The sequence below is a fragment of the Lutra lutra genome, chromosome 2 (assembly GCF_902655055.1).
Source record: "Lutra lutra chromosome 2, mLutLut1.2, whole genome shotgun sequence".
NCBI classification, from domain to species: Eukaryota; Metazoa; Chordata; class Mammalia; order Carnivora; family Mustelidae; genus Lutra; species Lutra lutra.
The window spans coordinates 89951693-89973048 of NC_062279.1; the positions used below are offsets into that span (position 1 = coordinate 89951693).

The 21356-nt window shown below is 37.6% G+C and overlaps 1 protein-coding gene across 2 annotated transcripts; it reads left to right on the forward strand.

The window, feature by feature from the left end:
• The first annotated feature begins 5598 nt into the window (after positions 1 to 5598).
• Positions 5599 to 14187, forward strand: SPP1 (secreted phosphoprotein 1). Of its 2 annotated transcripts, XM_047717937.1 has the most exons (7): positions 5599 to 5724; positions 7285 to 7349; positions 7462 to 7500; positions 10338 to 10418; positions 10711 to 10752; positions 12209 to 12487; positions 13358 to 14187. In XM_047717937.1, exons 2-7 carry the CDS (start codon positions 7296 to 7298, stop codon positions 13760 to 13762), a joined length of 900 nt encoding a protein of 299 aa, XP_047573893.1. In that variant the 5' UTR covers positions 5599 to 5724; positions 7285 to 7295; the 3' UTR covers positions 13763 to 14187. The 2 variants fall into 2 exon arrangements, with proteins under 2 accessions (XP_047573893.1, XP_047573894.1); XM_047717938.1 differs by lacking the exon at positions 10338 to 10418.
• Positions 14188 to 21356: the final 7169 nt, after the last annotated feature.

Below are 21356 nucleotides of genomic sequence, written 5' to 3' on the forward strand. Positions count from 1 at the left end.
AAAAGGCTTTATAGGGGATGCCTTGATGCTTAATGTGAATTAAGGCTGGAAAGAAAATATTTCACATGCAGGTGTGGATGGGACTGGAGGGATATCCTAGGCACGAGTGTCACATAGTGTGAACAAAGGCGTGGAGACCTAAACTAGCATGGCACTTTGGGGAGCTCCAACTGGCTCCGTGTGCTTGATGCATGGACTATGAGAAATAGAGTCAGTGAAAGATAAGGCTGTAGAGACAGGAGAATGCTAGACCTCAGAGGACCTCATATTCTGTTAAAAAAAAAAAAAATAGCGTTCACTTGGCCTGCCCTCCTTGGACATTGGAATCTTGCCCAAAGTTCTCAGGTGTAATCCATTCTGCCTAATAGTGACTTCTAATAGGTAGTAGAGGAGATGTTCAATTTGGGACTTGAAGGAAGCATCAGAAAAAATCATGAATGAATCAACTTACATAAAAATTATTTATATTTTGCAATAGAGTTAATTTTTTCTTCATTCACTGCATAAATATTTGTTGACACATAAACTATGGGATAAGCATATTATGGGTTTTCATTTTATTAAAAAAATTCAAACATTAAAGGACTTATATTTTAAATACTAATTTTTTTACTATATTTTTAAAAACATAAATGTTTCAAAGACTAGAGACATTAATGTGAGTTCTTCCTTAATAGGAACTGGCAAAGCAAACAAAACAAAAAAACTCAGCCAAATGTGGCTAGAAAAAGAATCGATTTAGCCATTTCTTTTGTTGTCCACTTTTTGTACTCTTTCTTCAGATTTTCTTTTGTTCTATATTGAAGTGGTTGCTTTTTTAAAATAATTTTTTTTATTAACATATAATGTGGTCACTTCTTCATATTAACCTTACAATGGATTTTCTACCAAAAATTATTCAAACATCAGATTTTTTTAAAAGATTTTATTTATTTATTTGAGAGAGAGAGAGCACAGAGGGAGAGTAAGAGAGAGAAGCAGACTCCCCATTGAGCAGAGAGCCCAATGTGGGACTTGATCCCAGGACCCTGGGATCATGACCCAAGCCAAAGGCAGACGCTCAACCAACTGAACCACCCAGGCACCCTCAAACATCAGATTTTAAGAATTCTGATCAACCAGTTCCGAAGAATGCTTTTCTCCCCTCAAATACATTCACAGAATGCTGATCACTGATTGCTTATTGTGGCCAGATGCTCTTTCTGTACTAATAGGGGCCTAAGCTGCTAGACTTTCTATTTGTACATTTCTGCAGCTTTGCCCCCCCACAACACATTTTGGGTCCTGTCTGATGATGAACTTCTCTATTGTTCCCCATGTTGCTGTAGGTATAGGCTTCTATGCTGCTGTGATTGATGTTGGGTGGAAAGAAAGAATTCCTGTCTGAGCTCAATCCCAAAATACCCACCCTACTCCAGTGTAGACACAGTGTCTCCACCATATGCCTTTCCCTATCTACAGTCCCACTGAGTTTACTATTTAATGCACTCCCTAAACCTCACTGGCTATACAAGTTCCAAATTTCTTAGTTGATTTTCATGAATAAAAGTCTCCATGAGGCTCCATGAAAGTAAGAATGGTTTCCTTTTAAGAGAAAAAATTATGGGTGGCTCAGTGGGTTAAAGCCTCTGCCTTCACCTCAGGTCATGATCCCAGCGTCCTGGGATGGAGCCCCCCACATCAGGCTCTCTGCTCTGCGGGAAGCCTGCTCCCTCCTCTCTCTCTCTCTGCCTGCCTCTCTGCCTACTTGTGATCTCTGTCTGTCAAATAAATAAATAAAATTTAAAAAAAAAAAAAAAGAAAAAAATTAAAAAATTAAGTCCACTTCAAAGAATCTACCACTTAAAGAGTGTTAGAATGCTCTCAGAGTTGGTAATAATACTTTAATAGCAAAACACTATCTGATTCTTGAGTACCAGCAAATAGATAACCACATACGATATACTTAATTCAAGCCCAGTACATGGGATTGATAAGCACAAACTATGTGCTCAAAATTTTTTAAGGAAGCAGAATTGAGTGGTTAATCTCTAACAACTTGTTGAATATTTACTCTATAACAATTCTATGTGCCTAAAATGAAACTTTTCTCTTTTGTTTTAAGCGAAAGTAATGTTTACCAATAGTAAGGCCACTTTCTTCAGGAGCTGAACATTATTTAAGTTATTGAGCAATAGGATAAAAGTTTTATGGTGTTTGTTTTTTCTAAAACAATGAAATGTTCTAATTTCGTATCTGAACTTAAAAACAGCACCTCTTTTCTTCCACCCTTGTTTCCTTTCCTCTAATAAATAATGATCCTCTTCCTTAGACAACAAATGATGAATATTGTGAGAGGTTTCTGCTTAGCCACTTATAGTTTCCTACTTCTCTCTGACAGATTAGTGATGGTACCCAAGATACTGGATTTTTACCTGAACATTGTTTCAGATGAAAAAATCATTATTTGCAGAGCTGAAAAAGTTTAAGTAGTTGATTATACCTTACTAAGAATGTAATTAGAAATACCCAAATAAACTGGAAGTCAGTATTTTAAAAACTCCGCAACGGGGTGCCTGGTGGCTCAGTCGTTGAGCATCTGTCTGCCTTGGGCTCAGGTCATGATCCCAGGGTCCTGGGATTGAGCCCCACATCAGGCTCCCTGCTCAGAGGGAAGCCTGCTTCTCCCTCTCCCACTCCCCCTGCTTGTGTTGCATCTCTCGCTGTCTCTCTCTCTCTGTCAAATAAATAAAATCTTTAAAAAAGAAAAACAAAACAAAACACACACACACACAAATCTCCATAAAACAGTGACATCTAGACACTTCAATTTTTCCACTTGAGAATTTTCATGTCATTCAAGAAAGAAATACTTTTTTATATGTCCCCATATGTCTTCTTATAGTGTCTATATTTAACAGTCGTAAATCCCTCTTCGCATTATGGCTTACAACTAAACTTTTTCCTTTCCCCGTACAAGATTTACAAGGAATTTGATGGATTTGACATTTTGACTCTAACAACCAAGCATTCATTAGCCTAAACAAGAATGGAAATAGATCAAGCCTCCCAATTAAGACTTTCTGACCTTAATCATTTAACACATTAATTCTGACAGCTGGAAAATCTTATTGAGAAAAAAATTAGTGTAAGTGGCACATTTAATTAGAAAAAGCAAGAAGAAGGAGCCTTTTAAAAAGTCAGAATGAACACGCTATCCATTTCATACTTTGCACAACTGTCTCCATTACAAATCACTTTATCTTCTCATCTCTGAAGCATCCCAGACACATTCTTTAACTGTGAATTAGCAAGTGTTTCCTCTGAGTGAGATCTCGGAATCAGCAACGTTTTGAGTGAGTGTGGGAAGTGGGGAAGGAGACAATAGCGTCTACCTGGGACTGCTATAAACTATGGCATAGCAGAACAGGGAATGCTTTCATTCTCTTGGCCTCTGTGTTCCTTGTTATTGTGTAGTGGAGCATTGTTGGGAAATATTTTCTCACCTGGCGTTCCAAGAAATGGAAAGCCCCACAGCTGTTTTACAGTTCTGTCATTGTATATGTGACAGGTCTTATCCTGCTGCCGGAATGAGAAAACAGAACCAGATTTGTGGTCCGAAATCCCTTTCAGAAATGCTGCCATCGTGTGGCACTTTGGAGCTATGACCGGAAGAGTCCTGGAGTGGGTCATAGGGTTCATCTCAACATGGCTCCACTGCAGCAAAACCTATTCCTATAACTCTCTAAATTTGTATTAAGTCATTCTCGTGGGCACAAAGTAAACCATAGTGAGTCCTGTGGAAATTTTGTTTTTAGAATTTGTTAACTCCCCCCCCCCCACTAAATGGACAACATGACAAATTTATGTGGGTGATATGTTTAAAGGGAAAAAACAATTTTTAAAAGCAAAACTAAGAAATCTATTTTGAAACTTTATAACCTGTATGCTTTATGTTTTATAGAGATAGCTGCCATCTGAATTATTAAAATGTGTGATTAGGTCCCACCGATTAATAATACCAACTCATTTGGAATGCATCCAAAATAGACATACCCCCACCACCAAATGTACCAAAACCTATGGATTACACTGCAAGAAATTATTTAATCTATATTTCTATTAAAAGCAGCATTTAGTACACAGGAGCTGACACCTTAGATAGAACTAATAATAAATAAGACCATTTATCTTTAATCTCACATAATTCTTACACTGTGAGATGTGAGGTAAATGAATAGTGTGACCCCCATTTCATGACTGAGAGAAGTAGCTGAAGTTAAGTAAGTTAAGTAATCTCAAAACAATATTAAATGTTACATATCAAATATTAAATATTTAAAGTATTAAATATTTAAAATGGACTTGGAGCTTTGCTACCCCTAGTTTCTCCAGTCCAATATTCAAAATTCATCTGTAATTTTCTTTCATTTAAATACCTTTTAAATACCCAGTAAAGCTTTTTTTTATATAGAAAAATAATTTTCATTTTATTTATTAAGTAACAAACTTAATATATATTTGGTAGAAAAACTAGAAAAAAAGATGATTCATAAATTAATCCATTCCTGTACAGATGTGCAAATTACCCTTTTGATAATCTAACCTCATCCTAATAACCTATTCCACTTAAAGACATTACAAATGATGAAAACGTGCTCTTCTAAAAATTTCAGGAATAGTTAACACACACAGTGCTTAAAATATGCCTGTAATAGCATTGTTAGTTTTACACATAATAATTTATTTAAAACTTTTCACAACCCCCATGAGCAAGGTAATATCATGTACATTTGACAGAAGAAACAAATACAGGCAGGCTAAGAGATTTGCTCAAGGTCGAACAGGTAATGGATGTCATTGTGGGACTCAGAGCCACACTCTGGCCCCAGAAGCAGCCTTCTCAAGCAGTTAACACTTCTTCAGAAGCTGCTTTACTTCCGCAGCATATAGAGTAAATGATCATTCTTCTGTCTTATATAGCAAATTATCCAATTCACCACCTCCACACAATTCAAATGGTGCGACAAAAATCCGTGTCCTTGAACGGTCATGGTAAATCCAACTTAAGGGGCATAAACATGGAATTTAGTGTTAGTAATGCCATTTGTCTAAATGACAAACTGCTACATACTTGAAATCACAACACTGAGCCTGGAGTAGCGAAGGATGGAGGGAGCCTCTCTGAACTCTTCTTCCGCCAGAACAAAAGCCTTGCAGCTATTAAGCAAATATAATTGTGAGGCAAATTTGGTTGCATGTATTACCTTATCTGTTATTTAACCTGAAAGAAACCAAAATCTATTCCATTTCATTTAAGACTGATTTATATTCTTTTTTTATCTTCTAATTCAAACATTATAAACTCAAAGAACTAGTCATTCCTCCCCACTTTTTTACAGGACCCCTACATGCCCTTCCATGATGCCAAATGCTAATCCCATAAATGAAAAAGCTAGTTAATGATATTGTACATCAGTAATGCTTGAACTCTAGAGTAGTTTCTGTGTGTTTGCTGCTTTGTTTTTTAACCACAAAAACCAGAGGGGGAAGTGTGGGAGCAAGTGGGTTGGGCAGTGGCAAAAAAACCTCATGACACATTTCTCCGCCTCTCTGTGTTAGTGGAGAATGTCTGGAGCAGCATTTAAATTCTGGGAGGTCCTGACTGTCAGCAGCAGGAAGAGAAGGCGAGCAGGGCAGCATCATCCAGGACTGGGCTCTCTTCTCAGCCAGCCACAGAGCAAGGTAATGAGCCCGCACCTCGCTGTCCCAGGCATTCGGCTTCATTTCAGGGTGGGAAGGGCAAGTTGTAAGGAGAAGAGCTGAACTGTAAAGCTGTTAAGCAGACTTATGCTGTTTTAGTCTTTTAGTTGAGCATGCCAGATGTATTACAGATTTCCTGGAAGAAAGGTAACTGGGAATTTTGAAAGCCAGTCATTTATATAACTCAAAAATGCTTGGAGTCCTCAAAAGAACTGAAAGATTTCTTCCAGTCAGGAAAAAAAAAAGAAAAATTCTATGCCCCTTTTGAATGACTATATATATTATTTTTAATGGGTAGATGGCTGTGGAAGCATTTAAAAGGAAAAGGATCTTTAGTGGCAATGTAAGCTAATAATTATGCAATGTTTCTATGATAAAATGTATCCATCCTATTTTCAAGGAAAATAAAAACCCTTTCTGAATATTTCACTTCTGTATTTAGCTGTTAAATTCCTCACCAAGATACCTGTATGACACTATGCAGACTTATTATCATGAATAGAAAAGCTGTTGACTTTTTTCAGTGTTTTGGTTTTTGTTTCAAATGTCTAAAATGCCTTTCTTAAATAACTGAGCATTGAGACAGCTTCATTTTACCCAAGTAGTACCTTTTTAATAATTTAAGTTAAAAATCACACTTAAAATGCATGCTGGAAAAGTGAAGAAAGCAAGTTGCTTTCTATAGTTTTATTTTCTCTCTCTCTTTGTGTTTTTCTTCCCTGAGAAATAAACATTCCAACAGCAGCTTATTATTTTAATTCAATTACTAATGATCTGTTTTTAGGTTAAGATAGCTGAGCTGTCAGGTAGTAATGGTATAATCCCTGGGACTCTAAATCTTTTTTTTTTTTTTTCTTTTAAGGTTTTATTTATTTATTTATTTGTCAGAGAGAGAGCAGAAGCACATGGAGAGCTCCGGGCAGAACAGGCAGAGCAGGCAGAAGGAGAAGCAGGCTCTCTGCTGAGCAAGGAGCCCCATGTAGGACTCCATCCCAGGGCCCTGGGATCATGACCTGAGCCGAAGGCAGGCACTTAATTGACTGAGCCACCCAGGTGTCCCTGGAATTCTAAATCTTTTTTTTTTTTTTAAGATTTTATTTATTTATTTGACAGACAGAAATCAGAAGTAGGCAGAGAAGCAGGCAGAGAGAGAGGGGGAAGCAGACTCCCTGCTGAGCAGAGATTTCCCCATGTGGGGCTCGATCCCAGGACCCTGGGATCATGACCTGAGCCAAAGGCAGAGGCTTTAACCCACTGAGCCACCCAGGCACCCCCCTGGAATTCTAAATCTTAAAGCTGAATATAGCCTTGTGAGATTCCTCTCTCCCTTGCCTAATAGTGAGAGATGGAGTAAAGAGGAGGCATTACAAATAGCAACTCAAAAGGCCTTGGTGATCAAAACACAGGTTTTCTCCAAAAGGTAGAAAATATTCTACAGGAAATATATTTTATTTGTAATGATTTTGTAGTGTAGTAGCATAAACAGGTATCACTGTTTTACCCTACAAAGAAATCAAATATTCCTTACAAAATATTTTGCAGGAAAAATCACCATGAAAATTGCGGTGATTTGCTTTTGCCTCTTAGGCATTGCCTATGCGATTCCGGTGAGTACAACTGAATCTTAAAGGATATTTCTCAAAATAAATGAATTGTGTGCTCTCCTGTGCTAGGAACACATTCACATTGTAATCTCTCTTAATCTTTTCTGTTTCAAAGATTAAGCAGGCCGATTCTGGGAGCTCTGAGGAAAAGCAGGTAAGCATCTTTCAGGTTTGTCATGCAGTCAGATGATTTGTGCAGCTGCACGAGAGGCACTACAAACATATTTGTTGCCATTTTACTTATTTTCATAGTCATGCTCTTAATTCATAAGTATTTATTGACTACCGGCTTTCAACCTAGGCCAGTACTAAGCACAGTTAGAGATGGTCACCGACTTAACGACGGTTCCATTTACAATTTTTCAACTTCATGATGGTGGGTGAGCCATATGCATTTAATGGAAACCATACTTCAAATTTTGAATTTAGATCTTTTCCTGGGCTACCGATTTATGGAACAATACTTTCTTGGGATGCTGGGCAACAGTAGTGAGTCACAGCTCCCAATCAACCAGGCCATCACAAGGGTAAACACCAATATGCTTTCAACCATTCCATACTCACACAACAATTCCATTTTTCTCTTTTAGTATTCAATACATTAAATGAAATGTTCATGACTTTATAATAAAATGGGCTTTGTGTTAAGTGCCTTTTGCCCAACTGCCAACTAATGTAAACACTCTGAGCATGTTTAAGTTAGGCTAAGAGGGGCTATGATGCCCAGCAGTTTAGGTGTAATAAATCCATTTTGGACCTACTGTATTTTCAGCATGTGATGGGTTTACTGGGACATACCCCCATTGCAAGCTGAGGAGGATCTGTATAGCCTTTAGTAAATACACACTGTTAACACCAAACTAGTTCTTTGGGCCATTATCATTTATGTAAAAGGAATTCTATGAAGTCATGTGACTTTTTCTTTCCATGAGTCAACATACTGTACTAGACATAGAAAATTCCGTCCTTTGCTTACTGAGTTAAAATCTGTCTCACACATTGGACAGTTTGTATGATTCATAATATCTCCTAAGATATTGGCTAAGAAACCCATTATAAAAAGAAAGGTTTTTATGCTGTTTGGATCTGTTATGCTTGTCAGCTGACTTTAACAATTTCCTAACCAAACCTAAGACCAAATCAATAGATGTACATGCCCTTCCAAAATGGGTGAAACTGTGCCAGCCAAACAACAAATGGGCATTGTTCTGAGAAGCTCAAGCTAAAAGGCACACAGAGTTCAATCCCAGATAAACAGAATAAAGGCCTGTATAGAGTTGCCTGGGGTCACTGAAAAGAGATTGCTGAATGAAGACATTAGGAGAAGTTTGCTGCATGTGTTTGGGTGCACAACTAGGTAGGTAAGAGGCATGTCTGTTTTCCAGCTGATTTGAGAAAACAAATACTGAAGCATAGTAATAGGACAGAAAAATTAACATTTACAGAGAAGATAAGAGTTCACACTATATGAGGCAAGAATTGGAGACTTTTTCATAGAATTAATGTGGCACATAAAGCTATAACAGTATAAAATTATTCAATTACATTTAGGACATAAGTGAAGAGCTCGACCTTCCAGAATCCTAGAAATTTAGAGCTAGTCGGAAATACGTGAAAGTTATAAGGCTATCCCTCTGAAGATGAACATTGTTATCTGCGAGTGTTATGACTATCAGGGGGGTTTTAATCTGTTTGTTTTGTTCACCTATATTGTCCTCATGTTACCTTGTTTTAAATCATAAATTTAACTTATAAATGCCTTCTCTCTGAGCACATATTACATGTAGCAGCAGGAAATATATATATTAAATATATATAAATTATAACATATTTACATATCCTCTTTATATATTTTTAAATTAAAAAAAAAAGAGGGAAACTTGGAACTCCTCTAGAACTGTAGTTTCACATCTTTTAAGCCAAGGAACCCTTTCCTCCAGCAAAAGCTTTCAGAGAAGCCCACTATGAAGCTGCTCTAGTTGGAGCCAGCCCTGGAGAAAAGACCAAGTGCTCCTGACTCCTTGCCTCCCTGCCCCTCCCCCACCGGTGGCTGGCTGTGAAAGGGACCCATGGAACTGGCCAGGGCTCTCATTCTCAAGGACAGGGAAGGGAAGGGATTGGCTCTGGGTGATACAGCCTATCAGATGACACTTACTCAGAGCAATTTCCATTCCTCTGTCCTAGGATAGTCATTTTCCAGATAAATAACTTGGCTAAAGGAAAGACCATTCCACTCATGCCTCTGGCACCTTGGAGCAATGGAACTTCTGTGCCATGATGTTAATATTATAATAATATCATAGTTCTGCATGGTCCACCCAGAGCGCAACTAGACACATGTGGCTATTGAACTCACAACGTAGCTACTGCAACTGAGGAACTGAATTTTTTATCATATTCCATTTTAATTAAATTAAACAACCATATGTTATACGACCGGAGGATACTGTATCAGACAACCAGCCTCAGAGAGTTCCTCCTTGTTCCATAGAGGGAACAGTGAAGATCACCACTAATTAAGGGCACCTCTGTTTTAGACGTGCTTTATCTGAGGGGATATTTCAGCTAGCAAGCACAGGACAGGAATGCCTGGTGTCCAGCAGGCACAGAATGCCTCATTGAGAAGAACTGGTCTGCATGGGTTTGAACCCCGACTCTGCCATGTAATTTCTTTGCGGCTGAGTTTCTCTCAATCTGTAAAATGAGAATAATGATACCTATCTCACAGGGGGTTGAGAAGATTAAATGAATATTTGCAAATCACTTTGAAAGGATGCCTGATCTAAGGCAGTACTATATAAGCGTGTATTAAATGAATCTGCAGGAGAAAGGATATGTTATAAGAGGTGTCTCAGGCTCTGGTTGACCATAGAGAGGCATATTATGCTTATCTATCAAGATCAGTGAAGTACAGTTGTTTTTTCAGTTTATCACTTAGAGATCCTTATGTTTCTTTCTTTAATAATGACAAATATGCAACATTTTTTGTAGCTTTACCACAAATACCCAGGTGCTGTAGCTACATGGCTAAAGCCTGACCCATCTCAGAAGCAGACTTTCCTAGCACTACAGGTATTTTTAATTTTAACTAACTTTTAAGAATTAAATTTCTCACAATTAAAGAACAACAACAAAAAGCAGCCATCGTGCAGGCCATTCAGGCCAATTAAACAGATCCTGCCTGCCTGTCCGTAAATGTGAGCTTAAGATAGCAATTGATCTGGTTATGTCAGCTTTTCCCCACTTCAAGCCACCCACTTATGAGGCTGAAAAATAAGACCTGCTTTGGATAGAAAAGGCTAACTTTTGAATTAAAATATGAGATATGTTTGATATAAACTGATATGTCTCCCTCCTTCTTCAGAACACTGTGCTCTCTCAAGAAAATGATGATTTTCAACAAAAGGTGAGTCCTCACCGTGAGTCAGGAGCCGACCATGCCATAGAGAGATGAAAGAAGCCACTCTTTCTTCTCATGACAAGGCCTGAGTTTGATTGCGACAATATTCTATTAGCAAATGTTACAGTAAATTGCCAATTTAAAACCTGCTCAAAAAAAAAATGTATTTACTAACCTTTAGAAATACCAGGTTTCATTATCATATGGTCTCTCTGATAGGAGGAATTTGAGAGGCAGGACAGGGGGCTGTTGGGGGTAGGGAGGGAAAAAAGGAAACAAGATGGGATTGGGAGGGAGACAAACCATAGGAGACTCTTAATCTCAGGAAACAAACCGAGGGTTGCTGGGGGGTTGAGAGGGAGGGACAGGGTGGCTGGGTGATGGACATTGGGGAGGGTATGTACTATGGTGAGTGCTGTGAATTGGGTAAGACTGATGACTCACAGACCTGTACCCCTGAAGCAAAAAATACATTATATGTTAATAAAAAAAAAGAAAGAAAGAAAGAAAGAAAGAAAGAAAGAAAGAAAGAAAGAAAGAAAGAAATACCAGCTTTCTTCAGATAAGTTTAGTGTGGCAGGAAATGTTTACTAATGTCTGTTATTTGAAATAGTAAGCCTCTTAACATTTTCTTTAAGGTATTTTGTCTTATCTACTATCTGTCTTATCTTATTATGTCTTATCTACTATCTGATAAGCATCTAATAATGCCTACGAAAGCCAATTTTATCTCAGGGGAACATTTCTGTTCCTAACTAATGGTTTATGTGACAGCTATTGTTTTTTATTAAGACTATTGATATATTTGCTAAACAAAGAGATAAGTTAAATTTGTTTTCCTTAACGTCTGTTTAAATATGCAAAGAATCTCTAACTAAGAAAGCTCGATAAATAATCCAGTTTATTTGCTAATCAGAAGTTTAATAGATATTCAATGATTAATTTGGTTGACAGCTTTGAGTTGCAGTTGACAGACTAGCATAATGGAGTCACCTCTTGCTTATGAATGCTGATAAGGGGGTGGTTTTAGGTTTGGGGATATGCATTAATTCATGGATGCTCCAATCTCCTGAGAATTCTCATTTCAAATAAAAATTAATCTCACAATTATGTATCTGTATTCATTTCATCATTGAATTTGGTAATTTAAATAATGTCTAATATGAATAAGGAAAAGCAATGTTATCCATGGAAACATGATACTCACATATATGGCTTGAAAATGTCTATGAAAGTAATTATTTGTGGAAAAGCAAGAAAAATACCTCAGATTATGATTCCATTCATCCTGGTGTTAAAAAAGAAGTTGGAAGATACTCACTTTGCTCATAGAAAACACTGAATACATTGTTGCAAATGCAAAAATTCTGAAACCAAATTAGTCTGTAAGACAAATGCACCAGGAAAGACTAAGGGAAAATAAAACCATTACCCCAATTTTTCTGGCCATGTTGTTTTTTAGACCCTCTCAAGCAAGTCCGATGAAAGCCATGAGGATGTGGATGACAATGACAGAGACGATGTGGACAGCCAGGATTCTGTGGATTCCAATGATGTAGATGATGACTCTAACCAGTCTGATGAGTCTGACGAAGTGGTCACTGATTTTCCCACTGACATTCCAGCAACCCAATTTTTCACTCCAGCTGTCCCCACAAGAGACTCAAATGATGGCCGAGGTGATAGTGTGGCTCATGGACTGAGGTCCAGATCGAAGAAGTCCCACACATATGAAGTCCAGGTAAATCCTTAAACAGACACATAAGATATTTATGATTTGAGCCCTATTCTAGGAAACCAGAGTGTGTCTATTCACATACATTTATTCATTCATTCATTCATTCAGTAGGAATTATTTTATGACTTTTTAAAGTTTTTTAAAATTTATTTATTTTAGAGAGAGAGCAGGAGGAGGGGAAAAGGGGAGGAAGAAGGACAAGCAGGCTCCACCCTGAGCTTACAACCTGAGCCAAAATCAAGAGTCTGGCGCTCAACTGACTGAGCCACCCAAGTGCCTCTCATTTAGGACTATTGAACACGAAACCTTTTTTCACTTGGTGATTTTATGTTTAAGTTCATGCAATTTCTCCCTACTTTTGTCTCTCAGTCACAATGATCTTTTCCCAAATCCTGGCTCTAAAGCATTTATTCTATTCACTTTTTTAGATTAAAGAAAACAATTTTGGAAAACAGCAATTATTTTCACAATATAATGATCATGCTTTGAAGTTCAATACCTGAGATGAACTGTAGGGTTGCAAATTTTGCTTAATCTATAGTTGAAGGATCTGAATTTGACACATAGTCTTTCCACTTACTAATCGTTTTACTTTTAAACTTTAAGTTCACTTTCCCTTTATGTAAAACAGAGATCATGAGACCTACATCATAGTCTTTATCATATGCATAATTGATGTATCTATTAAACTAAAGGAAATGAATATGTGAATAGACTCAGTTAAAAACAAAGTAACACGCTAGTCCTGTTTTCTGCTGCAGCCAAATTTAGACAATTTTCAGTATAATTGGTCTAAAAGTTAGAAAGCAGAATTAGACTGTTCCCATCCTTGGTTCTTCATTTAATTCTTCTCCCGTTTGTTCTGTGATTCAGTATCCTGATTCTACAGAGGAGGACTTGACATCACTTGTGAAAAGTGAGAGTACGGAAGATGATTTCAATGCCGTCCTTCTTTCCCAGACAGTGCGGGGAACTTCTGACAGGGACAGCCACGCAAGATATAGTCAGGAAGCCAGTCAGATGGATGACCATAGTATGGAAACCAAGAGCCGCAGGTACACCAGGGAGTATAAGCTGAGAGCAAGTGATGAGAGCAGTAAGCATTCCCATGAGATTGGTAGTCAGGAAAATTCTGAAGTCAGCAGTGAACTCAGCAGCCAAATTGTTCAAAGCCATGAAAATGAGCGAGTCCTAGACTCTGGGAGTGTGGAAGAAGATAAGCACCTGAAACTTCGCATCTCTCATGAATTAGACAGTGCATCTACTGAGGTCAATTAGATGGAGAAAATGCAATTTCTTACTCTGCTTTTAGTAAAAACAAAAAATACACTGTAGCGGGATGGGAGACAATATGAAATGCTTATTTCTCAGCTTAGTTGGTGAAGGTATATGTATACAGATCTGGAAAGAGATACCAGTTTTGATCATTAGTTTAGTGTGTGGCTTCATGGTAACAGCCTTGTAAACTAAAAGCTTCAGGGTTTGGTCTATGTTCTTTTCCTATAAGAAACACAAGCTGTCACTGCATTGTAATGTTTGCTCTTCTTTTATGAATACAAATTTATGTAGAAACAAACAAAATACTTTTACACACTTATAAAAAGAGAATATAAAACTTTATGTCACTATAACATTTGTTTTTTAAATTAGTGTATATTTGGTTGTGATTATTTTTTGCGTGTGTGTGAATAAATCTTAGTCTTAAATATAATGAGTTTAGTGGTATCTTTTTCTTTTTTTTCTTTTTCTTTTCTTCTTTTTATTTTCCTGCAACTTTATTGAAATATAAATGATGTATAACATTGTGTAAGTGTAAAGTATAGCACATGACGATTTGATACACTCATACTGAAGATGATCACCACCATTGCACTAGCTAACACCTCTATCTTGTCACCTTCTCGGTCCTGTTACATAGCCATCATTTCTTTTTTGTGGTGAGAGCATTCAAGATACACTGTCTTAGCAATCAGTTACTACTTTAGCGAACCTGCTAAGCTTAGTAGAGAGCAATCCAGGGTTTGACGGGTCAACCGTACAGATTCTGGCTGAGTTAAAGTTCCTAGTTACAGAAACAGAATTCAAGTTGGGGTTGATATTCAGCCAGAAATCCTCCAACCATGCAGGACTCTTTAACCCAGGGAAACACCTTTTTCTCATTTTTACAAAGCTGATATAAAAGCTAACGAAATCCTAGCTGTAATCACAAATCAGTTTTATTGTTTTTCATCACTCACCAGTAATTTGCTCAGTAAATTTATTGCTTTGTTGTCCTTGGATGAAAATTTGATAGGTTCCATAGCAGTTTTTTCCCTAGTTATTTTGATCAACCATAGATAATAAACAGTCCTCTTGTATTGGAAAAATTTTAAAGGCAGTTTCAGGTAATAAGCAAGATTTTCAATTTCATTCAAAACTGAAAGTTCTGGAAGCCTGAAGTGGGACAATAATCTTTCTTCCATGTCTTGCTCCTCTGCTCTTTCTAAAACTAGACATTTCACTTGGAAATTTTAAAATTCTCTATTAAGTAACTTTTAGGACAAAAAGGGAATAATTAAGGGGCAGAATTTCTAAAAAAAGAATCATAATGAAAACACAAAATCAATAGATTGTAGTTAAATCAGTGATCACAGAAAAGCCATGGTCTTAAATTCATGCAGCAACAAGCACATTAAAAAATGAAAATAAAGAGGCGCCTGGGTGGCTCAGGGGTTTAAGCCTCTGCCTTCGGCTCAGGTCATGGTCTCGGGGTGCTGGGATTGATACCCGCATCAGGCTCTCTGCTCAGCCAGGAGCCTGCTTCCCTCTCTCTCTCTCTCTGCCTGCCTCTCTGCCTACTTGTGATTTCTGTCTGTCAAATAAATAAAATCTTTAAAAAGAAAAAAGAAAAGAAATAAATTGAGCTCCTATCTTAAAAATTAGAAAAGAACAAAAAAGTGAAGCAAAATAAAGGGAAAGAAGGAAATAATAAATTTAAAAGCAGAAGTAATGAGGTAGAGAAGAGAAAAATAGTAGAAACTAATAAATGAAAATGCCAGCTTTTTGTAAAAGCAACAACAGCAAAATAGATAAACCTTTAAGTCACCCAGTAAAGGAAGAAAGGCAGGAAAAAAAAAATAAGAAATACAAGCAAGAAGATAACCAATGACACTGGTAAGTTTTTAAATATTGAAAGAGACTACTTTACACAACTCCATACAAATAAAATGGAAGACCTAAGTAACTTGGATTATTTTCTAAGAAAATACAACTTATCACCATTGGCCTTGCTATATGTAGAAAGCATAGACAGATTTCCATAGAGGAAAGAGAAAAAGTTACCAAGGAACTAACTATAAAGACTAGATCCAAATGATTTTACAGGGAAATTCTATGAAACCTTCAAAGACCAGATAAGCCCAATCCCATTTAAATTGTAGCACAGAAGGAAAACTCTCAAATGATCTCTAAGAAACAAATATAATTCTGACACACACCTGGTTAGATTACAAACACACGCACATACACGAAAACTATAAAACAGTCTTACTCATGACTAGCAACGGAACAATTCTAAATAAAACGTCAGCAAACAGAATCTAAAATCAAGTTTAAAGACTGCGTCGTAATCAAGAGGGGCTTATCCCCAGACAATGAAGCTTCAATATTAGTAAATTCATTCCTATAGTTCATCATGTAGTTAGATCTAAGAACAAAGATGTTATGCGATTAGATAGATGTAGAGATGACAAAAAGGACTTTGCGTTAGTGAGCTATTACCAGGATGAAAATAGTGAGTAATTAACAGCCCCAACAGCTCAGTGACTTACAGGGTCGAATACTTTTCTTGTTCTCACTCACCAGTCTGTGGGTTAGTAGGGATGCTTATGCTTCAGGCTTCAGGATGGACTCAGGTCTGCTCCCCACGCTTCTCCATTTGAGATCAGCAACTATCAGGGGCCTGTCTTTCGGATGGTAGAGATGGAAACACAAGAGGGGTGAGCAGAAACATATGATGTTTCAGACTCTGAACTTGACACACTACTACTATTGATCGTTTAAAGCAAGCCCACATGCTTACACCCAAAACCAGTGTACAGGTGAAGTATTCTCTCCCAACAATAAATCATGATAGAAGAAGGGAAAAAAGAAACAATTGTGAACACATAGTAAAATGTAGCACAGCCTTTGACAAATTTCAATACTCATTCTTAATTTCAAAAAAATAATATAAAAATTAAGATATACTTTCTTAACACGATGAAATATTTTATACTTCAGTTTAAAAACCAGCATCCTACTTAGTGGAGAAAAAATTTTCATTAAGATCAAGGACAAAGCAGTTATGTCCTCTGATGTCTTCTATGTCCTTTGATATACTTTGATATGTAGCAAAGTATTGGAGATAAAAGTTAATAATCATAAACATTCGGATGTGTAAAACTTGAGAAAGATGAGATATAAATTATATCTCTATGTAAATCATGTAATACTACACTTAGAAAACAAAGAATCAGTACTAAAGATAATAATTTCTGTAAAGTACCATAATATAAAGTTTACCTGAAACATATACATAAAAATGCAAACAGTAACCATTTAAAAGATACAATGTCATTCAATATAGAAACAAAAAGGATAAAATACTTAAGGAAATGTGCCAAAACTGTATTAGAAAAACTTCAGTAAGTGAAAAAGCTAAAAAGAAGCTTGAAGCTAAAAAAGGCTTGAAGAAATCAAAAGACATCATTTGTTCTCATATAAAACAACTCAACACCATAAAGATGACAATCCTCTCCAAGTAATACATAAATGTGATTCCAATTAAAATAAAGGTAAACTTTTTCCTAGAGTGATGCAAGCTAATTCTAAAGTTCATATGGAAAAATAAACATGTAATAATGGAAGAAAAATCCTGAAAAATAAAAGCTGTAAGAGAGGACTAGCCCTAACACGTATTAAATCAGACTATAAAGCCTCTCTAATAAAAACACTGTGGTACGGGCAAACAAACAGAGTGGGAAGGGAATAGAAAATCCAAAAATAGACCCAAATACATATGGAAACTACTAGAGGGCATCCAAGATAACTTGGGCAAAAAATGGACTTTTAAATAAATGGTGTTGAGTGACTGGATATTCATTTGGAAAAAAGGTAAAATTGGATCCACATCTCACACTACACAACAGAATAATCTCCAAATAGACCAGAGATGTAAATTTAAAAGGAAACTATAAAAACATTAGACAAATACATGAGGGAGTTACTTTATAACCTGGTGTGGGGAAGATTTCCTAACTGTGAGAAGACTCAATCCCATATCACCTGCTATAAACTAAATGCTCATGTCCCTCCAAAATTTGTAATTTGAAACCTAATCCCCTAAAACAAGGGTATTAGGGTCAGGGACTTCGGGAGGTCACTAGGTCATGAGAGTGCAGTTCTCACTAATGCGATCAGTGTCCTTATAAGAGAGACCCCAAGAGGGGCACCTGGGTGGCTCAGTGGGTTAAAGCATCTGCCTTCGGCTTAGGTCATGGTCCCAGGGTCCTGGAATAGAGCACCACATTGGGCTCTCTGCTCAGCAGGGAGCCTGCTTCCCTTCCTCGCTCTCTGCCTGCCTCTCTGCCTACCTGTGATCTCTGTCTGTCAAATAAATAAATAAAATATTAAAAAAAAAAAGAGAGAGAGAGAGAGACCCCAAGAGTTCCCTGGCCTCTTCCACCGTGGGAGGTCACAGTAAGAAGATGGCTGTCTATGAACCAGGAAGCAGGCTGTTACCAGACACCAACTCTACAGAGGCCTTGATCTTGAATTTCTCAGCCTCCAGAACTGTGAGAAGTAAGTGTCTGTTGTTTATAAATCAGCAGGTCTTTTTGGTATTTTTGTTACGGTAGCTCAAACAAGCTAAGACACCCTGATCCTTGAACTCATCATTAGTGAGCTGCCCCTTGGGCTCCCATTATATTTGCTTCATTTGCCACTTCATCACAATCAGCCACAGTCAATAGCTTTATTAATTATGCTGTCCCTGCCTGCCATAGAAACAAGCATCCCATTTCCTCCTGGCAAGCAGCTCCACACTGGGCTCAAAGCCAAGGACATACCAGGTTAATCCAATGAACCCTCAAAACTAAGGTTCAGACTTCATGAGAGAGAATGGCTGGTAGCCCAGGGGATGGCAGAGCAGTTTGTCACGTTATCCTGGGCCGCAGTCAGTTTATAGCTGGCAGGTGGATGCTGGTCAACGGGACACGTCCCACTGGGGCACCGGGAGGCTGAGGCTGGCAAGCAGGAAATCATGCACCATGACTGCAGAGCAAGGAGCCAGGAAGGAGTCAGGAAAGCTCACCGGAGAGTGAGGGACCCTGGTGTGTTCCTGCGTTGGCCTAGGGGCAGCCCCATTGAAACAGCAGAGAGATAGGACAAAAGCCAGCAAGAGCCTGTTTCCTGCAGCGTCCCTCCAGTGCCATCTACTGACAAAGCTAGCCATCATTCCAGCTGGCCCTGAGCACAGGTCCAATGCCAGTACCACAAAGCAAGACAGCAGGAAACTGAAAGGTGTAACAGGTTTTTGGGGGAAAAAAGCTGATTCCCGCTCCCTGGGCAAAATGAGTAAAAAATGGGCTTGGGAAATCTCTTTAATGATAGAATGCAAGGAAGCCCTCAAAGACAAAAGGGGGTCATAACCAAAGGACCAAAGACCAAACTTGAAGGGGATTTCCATTCGCTAAAACTGGAGGGATGTGAGAATAAAAAGAATAATGGCAATAATGAATTATAACAAATTAAATTTTTTTCTGCGTTTCACTGGTACATAGTGATACTATACGAGAGGGCATAAAAGAAGGAAAGGTCTTCTTTACAGATAAATGCCAGGTAATAGTAAATGTAGAAGGAATGATAAAATTAGAAAATCAGTTTGCAACCCACAGTATAATATTGACTCGGGAAATGATCACTAATGAGTGTTAAAATAATTGCACAAAAGGTTATTAGCAACAGAATATTCACCTTGTCCAAGAGGATCACCTCCACGAATTAGTGATGCCAAAAGAAGATGCTTCTAACTAGAGGGTTTTGGTGGTCACCATCTTCATCCAGTAATCAAACTTAGCTTCACAAATAGGATGACTCGACATTTGCTTCCTAATGTTATACTGTAAGAAACATACAACATCCCCTATGAAACGTTTTTGTAAAAAGATGTTTAACAGAATCAAATCCTAGGAAAACAAGCAAACCCAGACATTGAGTTACTCAATGATACGACTGGCCTGAACTTTCTAAAAAGTTTCCAGATGAAATACAGGACACAGTTATATTTGAATGTCAGATAAACAACAAAATCTTTTAGTGTAAGCATGGTATGTATTATACTAAAGGATGAGTCATTATTTGTCTGATATTCAAATTAACTGTATTTTTATTTTTTAAATCTTTCAATCCTAGAAAAAAAGGGTGTTAGCTTATTTAGATTAAAAGCCTAAAGAGGCATAACCAAGGACAAAACATGAACTTTGACTGGCACCTGGACTGAAAAAGAAACAAGACTATAAAACACATTTGGGGACAATTATGGCAATTGGAATATACACAGTATGTTAGATGACATTGCAGAATTACGGTTAATTTTCTTAAGTGTGGTCATGGCATCATATTTATGAAATGAATGTCCTTGTTCTTCAGAAATATTTAGGAGTGATGTGCCATGGTTTTTGTAATTTGCTTTCTGATGATTCAGAAAACACAGGGTACACAAGGAGAGAGAAACTAATGTGGCAAAATGTATTGTTCTTTCAACTTTTCTCAAGGTTTGGAAATGTTCCCAAAATTGGGAGTAGAAAGAAAGGGCTGGCAGAATACAAGAATGTATGATAAATAATGTCCTTAAAATAATGTCTCATCCATTAATATAAAAGTCTCAGAGCAATTCCTTCATGGCTTACTTCTTATACAAAATCAAGAAGAAAGAAATAATACATTTTTACAACAACAAAAAATAATGTTTAAACTATGTCCCGTCACCTAGTATCTCCTAATGACCCTGTAGATGCTGACTTCAGATGTAATCTGACAATATTTTCATCCTTTTTCCATGTCGGTAGTATAACCTAACCATGATTTGGAGTCCTTTTTTACTGGTCGTTGGCATGGCCTCTTCCCCTCTCCCACACTTAATGTTTCAGGCTTCTAGTAACAGTGGCTCCAAAGATTGTTTGATTGCAATTATAATGGTAACAACAAAACTTCCCTGTGAATTAGTGTTGCCTGTGCAGCAGGGGAGAGGCAAATAATTAAAATAAGCAGTTCTATTCTTGATCTGTACTGAACATGCAGAAAAGGACTTAAAAACCCTGTTTGTGCAGAGGAAGAAAGAACTATCTTCTACGGCACAATATCATGAGGCAGTTTTTTATGCTTCCTCAATTTAGCGAATTCCCATATTGAAGCATTATGAATTATGTTCTCCACTTGCAACACCCAGACCCAAAGCACACACTGTCTAGCATGTTATATGTTCAACTGCAGTATTGTTCCCTGCAGTCTCTTTGACTTGACCTCTTTTATTCTAGATACCATAAAGACTTATGTCTGACTAGTGTGGTTATTTTTTTTTTAAAGATTTTATTTATTTGACAGAGAGAAATCACAAGTAAGCAGAGAGGCAGGCAGAGAGAGAGGAGGAAGCAGGCTCCCTGCTGAGCAGAGAGCCCGATGCGGGGCTCGAACCCAGGACCTGGGATCATGACCTGAGCCGAAGGCATCGGCTTAACCCACTGAGGCACCCAGGTGCCCCTAGTGTGGTTATTTTAATCTAAAGTGCAGCTACACATTGCATATTAGGTCCCAATCTCTAGATGCCCCCACCCCCAAGATGCAAACAAATCTG

Excerpts from the sequence above, each read along its gene's own strand:
- SPP1 (XM_047717937.1), top strand. The coding sequence starts at position 7,296 with ATGAAAATTGCGGTGATTTGCTTTTGCCTCTTAGGCATTGCCTATGCG. Across the intron at positions 7,350-7,461 it reads GCATTGCCTATGCGATTCCG|ATTAAGCAGGCCGATTCTGG; the intron begins GTGAGTACAACT and ends TCTGTTTCAAAG. Across the intron at positions 12,488-13,357 it reads CCCACACATATGAAGTCCAG|TATCCTGATTCTACAGAGGA; the intron begins GTAAATCCTTAA and ends TCTGTGATTCAG.